General features: G+C 39.1%; 1 protein-coding gene across 1 annotated transcript in view; it reads left to right on the top strand.

The window, feature by feature from the left end:
• The first annotated feature begins 749 nt into the window (after positions 1 to 749).
• The window catches only part of MROH2B (maestro heat like repeat family member 2B), a 72,639-nt gene continuing 54,930 nt past the window's right edge, over positions 750 to 18,458 (top strand). The window contains exons 1-11 of the mRNA XM_086362317.1: positions 750 to 762; positions 1,272 to 1,333; positions 3,361 to 3,471; positions 4,711 to 4,870; positions 5,966 to 6,064; positions 9,443 to 9,597; positions 13,684 to 13,824; positions 14,189 to 14,281; positions 14,370 to 14,439; positions 16,048 to 16,161; positions 17,060 to 17,133. Of these exons, the coding sequence (XP_086218443.1) occupies positions 750 to 762; positions 1,272 to 1,333; positions 3,361 to 3,471; positions 4,711 to 4,870; positions 5,966 to 6,064; positions 9,443 to 9,597; positions 13,684 to 13,824; positions 14,189 to 14,281; positions 14,370 to 14,439; positions 16,048 to 16,161; positions 17,060 to 17,133 (1,092 nt within the window). The remainder of the gene's footprint in view (positions 763 to 1,271; positions 1,334 to 3,360; positions 3,472 to 4,710; positions 4,871 to 5,965; positions 6,065 to 9,442; positions 9,598 to 13,683; positions 13,825 to 14,188; positions 14,282 to 14,369; positions 14,440 to 16,047; positions 16,162 to 17,059; positions 17,134 to 18,458) is intronic.

Below are 18,458 nucleotides of genomic sequence, written 5' to 3'. Positions count from 1 at the left end.
TTACTGTTTCTGATACTTAGGTGCTGTCTCTTAGAGAGCCTGAAACAGCCAAGACATGGCTGAGGACATGGAGGAATCTGCAGGTAAGCGTCACTGGACCCTGAGGAGTTAGATATTTTGTGTCTGTGTGACCATGTACATATGGTGGGGAATAGTGAGCATGATTTAGGGAGATCTGTACACCTGAAAGGTTTTATGAAAAATTATATTAAAGTAAGATTGTTTCTCTCCACTCTCCTTTCATTCCAAAATAATAAAAATCACCAGATTATAAATTATAATTATAAAGGACCAGTGAAGGACTGGGAGCCTGAGAGATGATTGTGTTTTACCTCTTTAAAAACGTATAGTCTATTTGAAGAGAAAGTGCCTACAACACAAAGGCAATTTCTTGTTTAATCTTCAGTGCTGGCAGAGTCCTTTGGAAATATTCTGCTTTGCCAAAAACGACTGTATGAAAGGGTGATGTTGTTTGATTTGGAGGCTTATGGAAAATCATTACATCCAAAAGGATCCCTCCTACCAACTTGCCGTGTGGTGTGAAATTTCTCAGTTCCCTTGACTCAAATATGTCTTTTCAGTTTTCCAACGTGCTTTATTCAAATAATGCCTGGAATGTGCAAGTCAAAAATATTTGGATCATTTTTAGAAAAGAACAAGGTTGCATGAACATGATACCAGAAGAGCTGGCAGGCCCAGAAGGGAAGTCAGAGAAAAAGAGGATGTGAATAAATAGGATGGAGGGGAGCATGGAGGACGGAGGTAGAAAATAACCAGCTCTATCACACTCCTACCTTCCCCTACTCAAGTCAGGCATAAGGGGCTCAGTTCATGGAATCTGAGAGGGGAGCCTTGCTGAAGAGGATATAGAGTGATACCTACATGACTGGAGGAATTAATTGGGACATAGCATCTTCTGTCTTCCCCTACGTGTTTAATTTAGGTTTTGAAGAAAAAATACAAAGCATCTTCTATTGTCAAGTATATGAAATATACATGACACTGTTCCTGCCATCAAAGAGCTGGCAGTCAAGAGGGAAGAGGAGAAAAGTAGGAGGAAGGGAGAGAGGGAGAGAGAAAACAAAGGGAGAGAGAAGGAAAGAAGAAGAGAGAGGAGAGAGACAGAGAAGAGAAAGAGAAGGAGAGAGAAGTGAACACTGCAAAGTAATTAACAGGAGGGCATTTCAGCATGTGTTTTTTTTTTTTTTTTTAATGTTTACAATGTTGTATTGGTTTTTGCCATATTTAATTCTTTTCCCATCCATTTTTAGAGATTTTGGGAGATATTAACCTCACTCTTGGCATGCTGAACAAGGAAGATAATATTAGCAAGGTAAGGAAAAGAGAGAAAAATCTCTTCCCCATTCACTTTTTCTAGTCCAGTTATTGCAACATTTCATCTGCATCCTTCTTTGCTTCAACTTCTTCTTTTCTTTCTGGCTTCTTAAGTGGTATTCAGTTTTTCAGAAAATGCACTTTCATGGAAGTCATTTTAATGTTTCCACCATGACACTTGGCATTTGAGGATTCAGAGTATCCGGTTGTAGAAGCTAGCAAAAGAATGTCCCCTTCCATAACCTTATGCAGATAGATGTGGAAAGAGGGGGATGCCAGAGTCACAACCACGTGGGTTAGAGCCTACTCCTGTGTACTCTGAGGGTTAGCAGACATTTTTTGGTGCGGACCAAATGTTTTATGAATGTTTTGGACAGGACCAAATGACCTGCAAGGAATTTGAGGGCTCCTATGAGAAAATTCCCAAACATCAAACCAGTCAGTCCTAAAGGAAATCAACCCTGAGTATTCACTGGAAGGAATGAGGCTGAGGCTGAACCTGAGGCGCCAGCACTTTGGCCACCTCCTGGGAAGAACCGACTCACTGGAAAAAATCCTGATGTTGGGAAAGATTGAAGGCAGGAGAAGGGGGCGACAAAGGATGACCGGTGTGTCCATCATGGACTCAATGGACATGAGTTTGAGCAAACTCCGGGAGACACTGAAGGACAGGTGTGCTGCAGTCCATGGGGTTGCAGAGAGAAGGACAGCGCTTAGCGACAGAACAGCGAACAACAGCAACGACCCATCTGTATGCTATTCCACAAATAGAGATGAATTTCTCTGAGATTTGAAGGTTTTTCTGGCTTCAATAACCTTTCGTAAAATAACAATGCTATCTTTCATAGAACACTTATCTAGGGCACTTGATTCTTTCCAAACAATAATGCATTGTATTATGCTCACTCCTCACAACTTTGTGATATAGGTGTTGTTATTTCCATTTGACAGCTAAGAAAAGTGAGGCCCAGAGAAGTAACATGCTTGAGAATAGTAGACAAGCCCATCTGATTCCAAAATAATGCTCCTAATCATTATTCAGTGTAACCTCCCTGTGAAGGGCGGTGCCTACACCTTTATCTCTTAATCCAGTGGTTCTCAACCCTGACTCCATATTAGAATCCTGTACGCAAAGTGAGTTATCTCACACCTTAAACACAGGCATAGTACCTCAAGGTAACATGCCTGAGGCTCTTGGAGATTTCAGAAGACCAGTCTCTCATCTTCCAAAGGCCTTGTGGCCATCTAAGAGATTGAGAAGAGCCCTCACACACAACATCTGCTCAAGCCATGTAGTTCCCAGAGGCTGCAGCTCTGTGGAAAGGAGTTCACAACTTCTCCTCCACAAAGGCATAGATGAAATAAGGGCTTACAAATCCCCTTTAGGAACAAGTTGCATAACTTTCAGCCTCTTTGGGAATGACATCATATTCCTTAATGCTATAGGTGCTCTTTGGTAGTAAAAGCAACAATTAGGGTGATGGGCATTTCCATTGCCCTGAGGGCCTTACAACAGAGGATTTCGAGAGACTTTAGTATGTCAAGTGACCCATTCCTGCCTTCAGTTAGATACTGCCTTAGAAATATGGTCATATTAAAACAGGTTTTAGAATGAACTTCGCTTTACCTATAAGCCTTTGATTCCTAAAGATGCATATTATGTTAAGTGCATGTGTGCTCAGTCATGTTCACTTCTTTGCTACACCATGGACTGTAGCCTGCCAGGCTCCTCTGACCTTGGAATTTTCCAAGCAAGTATACTGGAATGGGTTGCCATTTCCTACTCCGGGGAATTTTCTGGACCCAGGGACCGAACCCACGTGTCTTGGGTCTCCCGCATTGGCAGGCAGATTCTTTACCACTGTGCCATCTGGGAAGCCTATATTATGTTAAGGAAGCCTCAATTAGGATATATAAAATCTGGTAGATACTTTGCTTAGTTTAACGGTATTATTCATCTGGATATATTCTGACTCTTTTAGTTTTGCAACTCAAATTTCTGTGTATAACTTTGTATGTTCACAGGAAGACATTTATGGTCATCTCGCTTCCACTATTCAGAATACCGACATCTTGGATGATGCAATTGTCCAAAGGTTGATTTATTATGCTTCTAAGGACATGAGAGATGACAATGTAAGTTTTATCCTTAATGATGCATCAGTGTCAGGGCCAGTAACAGGTCTTTATGTGACGCAACTGCACCCATGTAGACATCCATAAACATTTTTTACATCACTACAAGGACCGTAGATCACTTCTATTTGTTTTTCATGGTAACCTGGATATTATTTACCCCATCACAGATGAGGAAACCAAGGTAGAGCTTCGAAAAGTTTTAGAAGTAATATCCCATTCACTTTTAGGTGAGGAAATTGGTGCTTAGAGAGATTGTTTGCAAAGTAACACAGCTATCTATCAACAGAATGAATAAACTAGAACCCAAATTTCTTTGTTCCCATGTGAATTCCTATCTCTTCATATGCCTAATTGTCCATGTATACTAGGCATTGTGTCTGAAAAATTATTTGTAGAAGTAGTTTGAGTCTTACATTATTTCCTTCCAGAAAGGATTTTCACTTGTTCACCTGCCGAGGTACAAGCAATCTAATTTCAAGGCTTGGGATTTTTCTGGGCAACTTCCGTGACTCAAGGTTGGACTCTAGTCCACGGAGAGCCAATTTAACCTCCCATATGAACGCAGCTCTTAAAACATAGGATGACCAGGGTCTCACTATTGGTTGGCCCTGAATTCTGACTATTGTCCAGAAAAGCTGCAAAGCAGTCCCAAAGGCAAAATTCACATCTCTGGATTTCCAGTCTTGTCCAGATTTCAATTCAGTAATTCATTCCACCTTATATTGTGATTGTCTTTGATGTTTCTACGAGTATATTTTTTAATATCTTGCCCAGCACTTTTTCTTTTCCTCAGCAGGAAAGTGGATCAAATTGACTTCATTCCCCATTACCAAAAGCAAAGGCCCCTCCAAATATCTCCAACATTAAGGATAATTAGATCAGGACAATACTAAAACTCAAAGCTCTGGACTCCCAGCCCATTTTTCTTTCTCCATTCCCTTCAGTAATTCATATCACTTAAACGTAAATCTTAAGTTCACGGTACCTGATTAATTAGCTAGAAAATATGCATTGCCTCGAGTTTACAAGAACTCTATGAAAACCTGGCTTTGAGAAGCTTTTGAATCACATCCGCTTCCCAGCTGCTGACATCTACCCTAGAGTCTTCCACACAGGGTTTGTAACAGCCTGTTCTCCCTCGATTGAAAAGGTAGAGAACTTATAAATATTATGTCAACTATTTCCCCTCTGCTGATTCATGCTGGCTGTTATTGTTATCTTCCTTTTCTTCTTCAGATCCTCAGAGAAATCAGAATGCTAGCTGGGGAGGTATTGGTGTCTCTTGCTGCACATGACTTCAACTCTGTAATGTATGAAGTACAAAGTAACTTCAGGATTCTGGAGCTACCAAACGAGTTCGTTGTGCTTGCCCTGGCTGAACTGGCAACCAGCTACGGTACGGAGGGAATAGCCTCCACATTTTCCCTGGGAAACCATCATTTTAATTGTCTAAACCCAAATGGGAGCAAACAGCAGAGGGGGAGTGTCTCTCCTACTTCCTTCGGTACTAAAGAAATACTGACCCGTCTGGGCTGCTGTTTGTGAGCTTGGATGGGCCTGTCCTCCAGCCATGGGTCCACGCTGCTCTGAATTTGGCTGGACTCTTTCTCCCACCTTCACCTCTCCTTTCATCTGGCCTTGTGTTTGCAGAAGCACATTTTCCACAAGGCATATTCTGCAAACCACTCAACTCTTACATGAAGTAAGGGTTTCCTAGGATGCTTTCTTCTTTATTTAACATATTTATTTATTTATTTAGCATATCGCCTGTGCTAGGCCCTGGGGATACAGGCAAGTTCTGGTGGGAGGGATGAACATTAACAAAATAATTATCCAAAGTAATTGCTAAGAAGCAACAGGTACAGACAACTAACAGAAAGCACCTTATTTTAAGGTGCTCTAACTACAGTAAGTCTGCCAGATGTGACTGAGTTCCATTCCAAGAGCATGTTTGTAAGTCCAGTTTGTTCGTTCAGTCCAACAAAGTTAGCCTAGCATGGTCAGCTGTATAGTACTGTACTGTAATAGGTTTATAATAATTTTCACACAAATAATACATTAAAAATGAACACAAAATATGGAGAAAATATTTTAATCCTACTGTACAGTACCTTGAAAAGTACAGTAATCCCAAGCTACATCACCACAGCTTTTGTGCTTGCTTCCAGACATGATGGGCTTGGAATAAAAATTATATACTTCTGTATTGTCTACAGTACTGGACGGTAAAGAACATGTCTACTTGCACATGACATTGTATACCAGACACGTGAACTAACGTATGAGACTGGACAGGCAATTGCACATTCTCATCTTTGAAAGTTTGCAACTTGAAGATTCATATGAAGAAGACTTACTGTACAGGCTGGCATTGGGGGGTGGGCATGGGACAGAATGGCTTCCCACCACACCTCATCTGCTTTGAAATTCTTGTTAACTGATGATGGTTTGGGGAGCTGTGACAGAAATTCCTCTTGTGCCCTTCCTGCAGTGTCCCAGAGTATTCCCTTCATGATGATGACCCTGCTCACCATGCAAACCATGCTCAGGCTGACCGAGGAGGAGAGGATGAAAGGTGCTTTCTGCGTTGGTGGGTATCCCTGCGGTTTCCCCTTTGTTAAGATCAGACTATAAGTGGAGCAAATGTCTTATTTTTCCTTTTACTCATGTCCTTTCTAGTAGTAGTATCTACCATTTACTGAGGGCCTTCCACATGGAAGGCCTTCTGCCAGGAGTTACCCCTATCAATCCTCACTGCAATTCTACAAAGTACTATTAGCCCATTTTACAGATGAGAAACTGAGGGTCAAGGGAGTTAAGTGATTTTCTCTCAAAGTCATGACAGTCAATGTGATGGAGAGGTGGCATTCAGATCTATATGGCCACCCAGCCCATATTCTTTCCACTGTCCTACGTAATCAGTTTCTACTAGTTTCCTTTTTCAACTGGACCACACTTTCTGTAGTGATTATGAGATCTTACTAGCTCTTCAGTTCAGTTCAGTTGCTCAGTCGTGTCCGACTCTTTGCAACCCCATGAAGCACAGCACGCCAGGCCTCCCTGTCCATCACCAATTCCCAGAGTTCACTCAAACTCACATTCATTGAGTCGGTGATGCCATCCAGCCATCTCATCCTCTGTCGTCCCCTTTTCCTTCTGCCCCCAATTCCTCCCAGCATCAGAGTCTTTTCCAATGAGTCAACTCTTCACATGAGGTGGCCAAAGTACTGGAGTTTCAGCTTTAGCATCATTCCTTCCAAAGAAATCCCAGGGCTGATCTCCTTCAGAATGGACTGGTTGGATCTCCTTGCAGTCCAAGGGCTCTCAAGAGTCTTCTCCAACATCACAATTCAAAAGCACCAATTCTTCAGCGCTCAGCTTTCTTCACAGTCCGATTCTCACATCCATACATGACCATCCATACATGACCAAGGCTATGGAAAAACCATAGCCTCAACTAAACGGACCTTTGTTGGCAAAGTAATGTCTCTGCTTTTCAATATGCTATCTAGGTTGGTCATAACTTTTCTTGCAAGGAGTAAGCGTCTTTTAATTTCATGGCTTCAGTCACCATCTTCAGTGATTTTGCAGCCCAAAAAGATGGGCTAAATTTTGGTATCTCTTTGTAATGAAATACTGTGAAAATGATAAGTAAATAGTCTAATAAAAGCACAAGCAATCATAAAATCAAGGAAAATGGGTATACAAACTATGATCACAAGTCCCTTCTACCCCAAAACTGAAAGACATCTATAGTAATCAATAGTCTGCAGAGAATGGCATGCCCTTCAGTTCCTGGAAAAAGCATTCTTTGAACAATAAGAGGCTTCTTGGATGAGTCTGAAGACCTGAACTCTCTCCTCTGATGAGTCACTGAGGCATCAGGTGATTCTGTCCTTCTCTCAACCTCAATTTCACCTCTTAAAACAATAAATGAAGTGACTGCTGAGATTCCTTCCACCACTGACATCTCTGTGACTATTATTTTATAGTATTTTAAGGCCCATGCTGTCAGGAATGCCTTCTTTACTTATCATCCAAGTCTTCTCTGTTCTATTTTGCCTGTTTCTTCTTGTCTGTCCTCAGTGAAGGTAAGATTTGTACCTGATAAATATTGAGAATTTACTATCTACCTGGGTACTGCCGTGGGTATTTTTAGATTATTCTTTCATTTAGCCCTCACAGTTACTACATTGAGCAGATAACAATTTCAGTTCATTTTACAGATGAGAAATTGAGGCTTAGAAAGGTTAAACAGCTTGCCTGCAATCACATAGCCAATACATGACAGAGACAAGATGTGAAGTATGACAGTCTAAGTCAAGGACTCAAACTACGATACTAGATTAGCAGTTTTCAGTATTTTTTTATTTTCCCTACTTATCGTCACAGTTAATATTGTGTTCCAGCAAAACAACATTTGTGCCTGTAAGTGCATTTCTACCTCCAGTATTAATAACCAAGAAGGTAAAAGAAAATAAAATCAGAAATCACAATGCAATGAATAAGGGAATTCTTATCTGTGTATTATAAAGTATCTAAGTGCTCTTTGGTCCTAAAACAACCTTTGTCTGACTGCCAGTTAAGGTTAAATGTCTATACTATAAAGAAAATATATACAATTTAATAGCCATCCATCTAGCTGTGCAATCAATCAGCAAAGAAACAGATGTTGTGTTTGTTGTTTCAGAATATAAACAAATAAGGTATGTATACCACACGGACAAAACAGATTTGAGAAAACGTAACATCACTTTTCACTTTCATGCATTGGAGAAGGAAATGGCAACCCACTCCAGTGTTCTTGCCTGGAGAATCCCAGGGACGGGGGAGCCTGATGGGCTGCCGTCTATGGGGTCGCACAGAGTTGGACACAACTGAAGTGACTTAGCAGCAGCAGCAGCAGCAACATGAGATTACATGAGAGAGTCTGGAGGGGGAGGAATAAACCAATAAATGACCAGTTCTAAAGTTAAGGTACTCGGCGTCTTTTCCATAGTATTGTGTGACATATCCTTGAGAGAGTAAACTATAATTTTTTACTATCTAACACAAGGAATAGTATGAGGAGCTGAAGGAAAAAACAATTATGTAATGACTTGATGCAAATATATACGATATATTGCAGGCTCAAAATTTTTAAGTTTTATTAAAGTAAAATGTACATGGAGAAAAACATAATTACCGTAAGTATACAAAGAGCTGAGTTGTCACAAAGTCAGCCATCCATTTGACCTCCACTCAGGTTAAACCTTTGGACATTACTAGCTCCTTAGAGGCCCCCTTCATCTTTTTTCCCAATCATCACCCTCTCCATCCTCTCCAAGAGTAACCACAGTTGTGGATTCTAACACCACAGGTTAACTTTGCCTGTTTGTGAGATTCATGCAGGTTGTTTTGGGTCCATGGAGTCCATTTTCACCTCTGTTTACAGTTACACGTCTATATGATAGTTTTTCCATCCTGCCTGTTGACAAATAATTTGGATTGTTTTTTGTATGAAGTTGTTACCAAAAAGTGAATAGAAACATTCTTGTACAAGTTTGTAGTGCCTATATGTATGCATATCTAAGGGCTGTATACCTCAGAGCAGAATTTCTGAGTCCAAGATAAAGCATGTTCAAGTTTGGTTGATAACGTCAAACCTTTCTCTAAAGTGTTTGCAGCAGTTCATACTCTCACTAGCAAAATGTCAAAATACCAGCTGTACTTTAGTCTTGTCAATACTTGACAATGACTGTCTGAAATGATAGCAATTCCCGATGGTATGCTGCAGTATCTCATTATGGTTTTAATTTACATTTCACTGAAGTGGCTGGAGCACTTTTTTATAAATTCATTTGGTACTGTCATAGATTTTATAGAAATTAATACACATTTGTTAATCATCAGTACGCTCTTCTCAGATTATATTATGGCCCATCCCCTCTTGATACTTTTCTCAGTCTGTGGTTGTTTTTAAATGCAGCCCTAGAGAAGTTCAGCAGAGCCATTTACAAGTATGTCAACCACTGGAGAGATTTCCCCTATCCCAGATTGGATGCCAACCGCCTCTCTGACAAGATCTTCATGCTGTTCCGGTATATCATGGACAAGTGGGCCTCCACGACCTCGCCCACGCAAGTGAGTGGGGCTCAGTATGACTCCAGCTAGCTCTCCTCACATCCCGATTGAACTTCCTCTTCTCTTTTTAACATGATAATTCATCTTAGTTCTTTTGGAAAGTGATGGGTTGTATTTTATCTGGTTTATTAAGTCTTTTGTTTTTCCTGTTTCAAATCACTATTTACTTGTTTATTTCAACTAATATTTGTTGAGTTCCCATGACATGTCATATCATTCCACATACTGGAGATACAGCAGAGATTAAACAGACCCAAATCTCCACTGTCATGGAACTGACATACCTATGTGTGGAGAGAACAATAAACATCTAAAATGAGCAAAATATACGGAATGTTAGCTATATCATAACCCATATTTGGACTGAATCACTGATTAGGAAAAACACCAGTCCACAGAAATTTGCTGTGTCTATGACTATCACAATGAATTAAAATGACATCTAAAGAATGAGACTGATCATTTCATAATAGTGTAATGCCTTATAAAGAATAGATTACTAAGTTCATTCATATATATAATCCCATGCTGCTGCTGCTGCTGCTGCTAAGTCGCTTCAGTCGTGTCCAACTCTGTGCGACCCCATAGACGGCTACCCACCAGGCTTCCCCGTCCCTGGGATTCTCCAGGCAAGAACACTGGAGTGGGTTGCCATTTCCTTCTCCAATGCATGAAAGCGAAAAATGAAAGTGAAGTCGCTCAGATGTGTCCGACTCCTAGTGACCCCATGGACTGCATCCCATCCTAATCTTGCTTAATTGCTATAATTTTTTAAGTAAGCTAACTTATATTTTATTTCTTTATTGCTATATTATAAAAGATTTAACATTTAGCTACCTTCTCTAGTTTCTTTTTTATATTTTGAGCTATTATTTTTTTTAACATGCTGGGATGGTGAAATCATCAGCGAACATGAAATTTTTTAAATACTCTGTAGAGGTCTTTTATGAAAGCCACTTGAAAAGCAAAATGCAATTCAAATTTGCTCACTACAAGAGTTAGGCAAGTAATAAGAAGGTGCACAAAGTAATAAGAGAGCACAGGGAGAGAAACACTTAACACCCGATGAGTACTAGAAAGGCCGTGACACTAGAACTGAGCTTGCAGCCTATGAAGTCATTTACTGCTGGGGAGATGCAGTCACTAAAGAGGGGAAAACTCACTGAAGCATAGGTTGGAGATGGGATAACGTGGCACTTGAGTGAGTTAAGTGGGAGGAGGGGAAGTAGGGTGAGGAAAGTGAATATAAACAGGCAGAAACAAAAGAAACCCAAATGGTGATCTTGGCCAACAGAATAAAGAGCCTTGAATTCTACACAGGATGTATTTTAAGAATTAAGAAAACTTGGAAGGACTTAAGAAGAATGAGATCTTAGAAACTAAGGAGTGATTTTCAAAAAGCAAAGGCAGATCTACAGAGGCCATTGTTATGGTGCTCAAATAAGGAAAATCTTAAAACATGTCCACTGCATGGAAATGTGGTAGAACCACCTCTCAGCTGACATACAGTCTTAAGTGAAATCAATGGTTATTGTTATTAGCCACTAAGCTTTTTAAAATTTATTAATTTTTTAATTGGCGTATAATTGCTTTACAATGTTGTGTTAGCTTCTGCTGTATAATAACATGAATCAGATATGTGTATGTATATATCCCCTCCCTCTTGAACCTCTCTGCCAGCCCATCCCACCCCTGTAGGTCATCCTAGAGCCCTGAGCTGAGCTCCCTGTGCTATACAGCAGTTTCTCAAAAGCTATCTGTTTTATGCAAGGTTGTGTCTATATGTCTATGCTCGTCTCTCAATCCATCCAATTCTGTCCTTCCCCCATTGTGCCCACAAGTCTGTTCTCTACATCTGCATCTCAATTCCTGTCCTGCAAATAGGTCCATTGGCACCATTTTTCTAGATTCCAAGTATATGTGTTAATATACAATATTATTGCATTGTATATTACAATATACAATATGCAAAGAGTTTTGCTCTTTCTGACTTACTTCACTCTGCATGACAGACTCTAGGTTCATCCACATCACTAAAAATGACACAATTTTATTCCTTTCTGTGACTGCCACTAACTTTTGAGATGGTTTGCTCTATAGGAAAAATTAGCTAATAGATAAAAATTATATAATATTAGGTAGAGAAAGCAGAATATAGAACTATAGATTAAAGAATGATGTCAGTTTCTAAGAAATTAAAATACATAGAGAAAAAGAGAGAAAAGAAAAGGTCAAGTAAAGAAAAAACATATTAAAAACATACCAAATAGTGCCTATCCATGAGTACTCTGGGCACTATGTTTTCTGCTTCATCCTAATTTTTGTGATTTCTAAATTGTTATCATCAATATACATTACATTTATATTTTGTGCGGGTTCGCTTTTCATGTCATGTGGAAGCCAGAGTATTGTGGACTGAGAAATAAATGGAAGGATATTGGAGAAGGAAATGGCAACCCACTCCAGTGTTCTTGCCTGGAGAATCCCAGGGACGGGGGAACCTGGTGGGCTGCCGTCTATGGGGTCGCACAGAGTCGGACACGACTGAAGCGACTTAGCAGCAGCAGCAGCAGCAGGGAGTGGAGATAGCAAACGCAGACCAGTCCTTCAATAAACTTTGATATGCAAGCAAGAAAAGAGAAAGAGAATTGGGTGAGGGTAACAGTGGGGTTGAAGTGATATGGAATCAAAGAATATTTCATGTCAGGGAGATTTTTAATTTGTTAGTATATTCTCATTAGTTGTATAGCACAGGGAGCTCTACTTAATTCACTGTGGTGACTTGAATGGGAAGGAAGTCCAAAAGAAAGGAGATATACATATGGTTGATCCATCTTGCTGTACAGCAGAAACTAACACAATATTGTAGAGCAACTATGCCCCAATGAAAGTTCATTTAAAAAGAAAAAAATCCACGTTGTTTGCAAAATAAACTTATAAGTAAATTTTCTAGATTATTGACATTTTAAGCACCATGATGTTTAATAATATTATTCAGAATAATAATAATATTCAGAGGAATACTGAAGAAAATTAAACATTTAATGAAAAAATTTTTAATTAAAAAAAATTTAGTCTGTGGGAACTTGAATAAAATTTGTATCCTACTATTGTGTGAAAATTATTTAAACCTTAATTATGTTGATTGGCTCATGGTGCTTTTCCAATCTACTATATCCTTCTACTTTTCTGTATATTCTATTAGTTTTTGAGAGTTTAATATTGAAACTCCAATTAAAAATCTTAATTTACTTACTTAAAAAAATAATTGTAATATATAGTGGAACTACATGTAACATTGTTCTGTATTTTCCAAGTCTCCTGCAACTGTGCTATTATCATACTTTCATGATTTAAAAAATAAAGAAAGAGAAAAAGTTTTTAATAAATCTGTTAATATAGTAAAATAAACTGACAATTAGAATGAGATTAAAGAAATAGAAGAGAGGGGCAAACATTGAAATGAGCATAGATATGGATATGGATGTAGATACAAATATAAATATAACTCTTCATACAATGAATACAGTGATCTTAGCTTCAATATTTTTTGAAAAAACCTTGTTTGGTTGAAAGCAGTGAGGAAAGGTTTTTGGAGGTATCTAAAACTCTTCCTGGTATACTGAGAAATGTACAAAAACATAGTGAAATATTTTATTATGTACTTATGTAAAGTATCAGTTCAGTTCAGTTCAGTTCAGTCGCTCAGTCGTGTCCAGCTCCTTGCAACCCCATGAATCACAGCACGCCAGGCCTCCCTGTCCATCACCAACTCCCGGAGTTCACTCAAACTCACGTCCATCGAGTCGGTGATGCCATCCAGACATCTCATCCTCTGTCATCCCCTTCTCCTCCGGCCCCCAATCCCTCGCAGCATCAGAGTCTTTTCCAATGAGTAGTTATTATATATCTTATATTATTAATATATAATTGTGTATTATACTTTACATAAATTTACTATACTTATGCTTAATATGTATAATATACATAATATACATAAATATAATATACATAAGTATATTATACTTATGTAAAGTATAATTAAGTATTATACTTTTTCTAAGTATCTGTTTGCTGCCTCTGCAGATTTTGGCCATCATTAAGGCTCACGGCCCCACAGTAAGCTTGCTGCTCCATCGGGAAGACCTCTGTGAATATGCCCTGGGCCAGGTCCCATGGCTCCTTAACCAGTACAAAGACAAAGAGATTGACTTTCACGTCACTCAGGTGAGAGCCACATCAGAGAAACTGATTCCCACGGTTGTCCAAAGATCATCCTGAAGGATGTTCATTCTCAGGAGGGGTTAAGGAACTCAGACATGTTTTGGGGCAGTTGAATTTACATACCTCCCAGGAAATACGAGGTAGAGAAGCAGTAGGCCTCTAAGGTGGCAGACACTCCAGAAAGGAATTCCTGTTCAAGCTGCAGGAGCACTGAACAAGGTAAGGCAGCCAGAATCACTAAAGAAAACGGTAACCACTGGAAGGATAGGGGTATGTTCTCCTCACAACCATGATCATTTGCCTTCCACATTCTGGGCTGTCGCTCCGCAGGCAGGCTCCAGCTAACCTTGGAGAGCTTTTATTCCAGAGTCTAAGACAGATACTGACCGCAGCAGTCCTTTACGATGTCAGCCTTCCGAAGGCCTTGAGGAAGGCCATCTTCATCAATTTACTCCGCCAGGTAAGAAGACCATGCTGTCAAGTCTGTTTTGTTGTCACCAGTTTTCTGTTTCACGTCTAGCCCCTTAATGTTTTTTCTTCTCATTCAGGTGTGCAGAGTTCCAGAGCCTCCAGAAAAAGAAAACGAAACCGAAGCTTCAAACTGTTTCCTCATTCTAGGTAGGACTCAGCATCCAGTGGGCTTTTAATTAAAATGTCTCAGAGGGGTGATGACAAGGATGAAGTGTGAGCAAACTGCCACATTAGTCACTTTCACACATACACACAAAACGTTCCTTTGACTCACGCTATTCTGTTTTTTCATACCCTACCTGTTCTGAGGAGTGCTGTAGGTGGGGTGACCAATTATCCCGATCTGCCCAGGACTGAAGGATTTCCGGGAAATTAGAACTTTCAGTTTTAAAACCAGAAAAGTCCCAGACATATTTTGGATATAAACTTTTTACTGGATATGTGGTTGGCAATTACTTTTCCCATTTCATAGGTTGCCTTTCCATTTTGTTGATGGTTTCCTTTTCTGAGCAGAAGCTTTTTGGTTTGATGGAATCCCACTTGTTTATTTTTGCTTATGTTACCTCTGCTTTTAGAGTCAAATGCAAAAAATCATTGCCGAGACCAGTGTCAAGAAGCTTAGTCTCTATATTTTCTTCTAGAAGTTTTAGAGTTTCAGGTCTTATGTTCAAGTTTTAAATTTATTTTGATTTAATTTGTGTGCATTTGTATTTTTTGAGGTAACAATCAGATTTCTTTCTTTTCCCAGCACCATTCACTGAAGAGACTAATCTTTCTGCATTGTATATATTCCCGGGTCTTTTGTTGAAAATTAATTGACCATATATGCTTGGGTTTATTTCCAAGCAAACCAGTGTGAGTTGGTAACCCTAAGGCTAGGAAATACATTTTTTCTTGGTATTTGTGATTATTAGACACTCTATCAAACTAATGTTACCCTTTTTTTCTTCCCTGTCAACTCTTGGTATTTATCCCTTATCATTTTCTCCAGCCTTCACTCTTTTTTCTTTCACATCACAATCCTGCCCATCACTATGTTAGAATCTACAACCTGACACAAGTTGCAGAGGAAACACCAAGGTCCTGGGGTCAGGATACAAAACCATGTTCTAATAGTTTCTCAGGGCAAGGGACAAGAACACCCTATACCTCCCACACCTGCACCCTCTCCAAAATGTGTCATCTCCACTACCTCACTGCATACCTTTCTAGCCTGGCCTAGTTCTCTCCTAATCAGCCCCTCTGTTTTTGTACTTTCCATTTCTCTATGTGCCAGCCTAATTAACTACTTCGCTTTATCATTTCCAGCCCAAACCCGTCCACTCTATCCAGACCTTTCTTCAGTTTTACCTGCTTCCTCCCTACCCCCACCAGCTGCACAGATGGTGAAGCATCACTTTGCCTCCATGTTCACAAGGCATCCTTCTGTGTCTCTGTCTGTGTCTTCTATCCATCTCTTATAAAGACACCAGCTATATTGAATTAATACAACTTCATCTTAACTTGTTTTCTCTACAAAGAACCTAATTTCCAAATAAGGTTACATTCACAGGTATGAACAGAAGTGGGCCTAGCTCTCTTAGGGACCAAACTGTTAAATTCTGTATACTAAAGAAGTATGGGCCTAATAAAATCTGATTACCAACCAAAGGGTGACTTTGACAATTCTCATAGAATGATCGTCTTCCCATTCACAAGAATTTTACCTAAGGTGAAAACGAGTTCTTTTGACTCCAGTATTTCTTAAACCCACAGCCCATTCAAACCCTGCAGACCTGATGGATTTTTTTGATGAACAAATGAGAAATAATCATGAAGCCATTCGAATGGGAATCTTGACTTTGTTAAGATCAGCTATCAATGCTGAAGGTAAGAATAGGGATGACACCAGAGTTGTTTCTTTTGCATTAAGAAGCAGACTGAAATCTGTGCACTGTCTCTAATTTGATCCTGTGTCTTTGGGAAGTTTACAGAACATCATATTCAAGTAAAGCTAGGTTTTCTTAGTTGTCTATAATCAATCTACTACTTTTAAATAGGCATTTCCAGTTACCTCTGTTCTTTCATGATATTTATGGATGCAATCAGTAAAGGAATAGAATATTTGAGAATTGAATCTGGAATTGAAAGGAGGTATTGGTTAAGTGGCCCAATAAACTGAGGGTGGGTGTAAGAATGCACAATGTTCTAAAAATTTGTACTTTTAGAAAAGAGAATTTAATGAATTTTCATTTTTCATTCTAAAAACTGTTAATTTTTGCAATTTCAGAATGCATCTTATAATTGATAGCGTCTTTAATTATCATTAGCCACTATAGGTTTTCACTCGGTGCAATATAAACTAATGATGCCTCATAAAATTGATACCTTAGATTCAATAGAATATGATCTTTCATTTTTGTACAACAAAATAATAGTTTTTTTAAAAAAATTCAGTTTGCCCTGTGATTTACTGAAAAATTGGCAAAAGAAACCTGAGGTGGTCTCCAAAATTTAAGGCTAATCCATTAGGTGTGATGTATTGACTGCACTTAAGAATCTAACAATTTAAACAAGGTTAAACAAAGTGTAACAGAGAACCAAAAAAGCAGTCAACATCTATAAAGAGTTGAAAAAGGAGAAGGTAGGAAGGAAGTGAACAATATAAAATGTTAAGGACAAGAGACTTTGAAATTATGTGCCATAACTCTAATCGGTTTTCAACAATTCCAGAATGTACTGTACTCCTACTGAAGCAGGCTTCTCAATTTCTCTTTCTGTCTTTCAGAGCCCAAGCTGAGGGATCATATCACTTCAATTGAAAAAGCAGTCAAAGTCGTCATGGGTGACCTCAGTATTAAAGTAAGAGAATTAATGGGGACTTTTATTTGGATAATGATAGCTTTAGGAGTAAATGAAATAGTTTTGACTCTTTAAGGATGTGCTTATGAGACTGATTTATAAAGAGCTCAGTGACCAATTCTACTTTTAAGAGAACTCCATCTTTCCCTAATAAGATAAACTCTATCAAAGTAAAGTTCTGAAGCACATTCTCAAGGGCTTCTCAGTAGGAAAAAAAAAAAAAAAGATTTTGGTCTAGAGCATGATTCTGCTATGCTAGTTAAATAGTTTTAAAATTAATTGTTAATTATAAAGATGATACTTCTTCCTCCAAAAATAATAACCCCTGAACCCTATTTTGAGCAGAGATATCCTATTTTCCAGTCAGGGAGCATCTATAGAAAGTCTTACATGCCCAACAGATTTCTCAATATCTCCTGATTATCTGATTAAAGTATTCCATGTTGAAAAAGACATAGAACTTTTATGTGAGAAATTTTTAAAATTAGCAATTATAGTATTATTTTGTATGAAAATTGTATTTTATTTGAATCAAAGCCCTATGCAGAAGCCAATGAAGAGAAGAAAATTCCCCCAGGAGGCTTTGGTCACCAATAACTATGGTTAAAATAATCAAAGCTATGCAATAAATAATAATGGAGTGATTATATTATGTCCAACCTAGATAGCATATTGAAAAGCAGAGACATTACTTTGCCAACAAAGATCCGTCTAGCCAAGGCTATGGTTTTTCCTGTGGTCATGTATGGATGTGAGAGTTGGACTGTGAAGAAGGCTGAGCACCGAAGAATTGATGCTTTTGAACTGTGGTGTTGGAGAAGACTCTTGAGAGTCCCTTGGACTGCAAGGAGATCCAACCAGTCCATTCTGAAGGAGATCAGCCCTGGGATTTCTTTGGAAGGAATGATGCTAAAGCTGAAACTCCAGTACTTTGGCCACCTTTGGTGAAGAGTTGACTCATTGGAAAAGACTCTCATGCTGGGAGGGATTGGGGGCAGGAGGAGAAGGGGACAACAGAGGATGAGATGGCTGGATGGCATCACCAACTCGATGGACATGAGTCTGAATGAACTCCGGGAGTTGGTGATGGACAGGGAGGCCTGGCGTGCTGCAATTCATGGGGTCACAAAGAGTTGGACACGACTGAACGACTGAACTGAACTGAACTGAACTGATTATATATATAAACCTGACCCAGTAATTGAGCAAGCCAGTTGAAGCATTGCTAGGATTTAGGGTAGAATAAAAGAGGACAGAAATTTCCAGGAAAGCGCTCACTCCTTGGGCAAATATACAGAGAAGGTTTACCTCTTTCTCCTCAGTTA

This window comes from Bos grunniens, chromosome 20 (assembly GCF_055505025.1).
Source record: "Bos grunniens cultivar Pamir isolate PY7600 chromosome 20, Bosgru_T2T1.0, whole genome shotgun sequence".
Taxonomy (NCBI): Eukaryota; Metazoa; Chordata; class Mammalia; order Artiodactyla; family Bovidae; genus Bos; species Bos grunniens.
The sequence above is the reverse complement of the archived record's forward strand: the minus strand, read 5'-3'. Positions and strand labels throughout refer to the sequence as shown.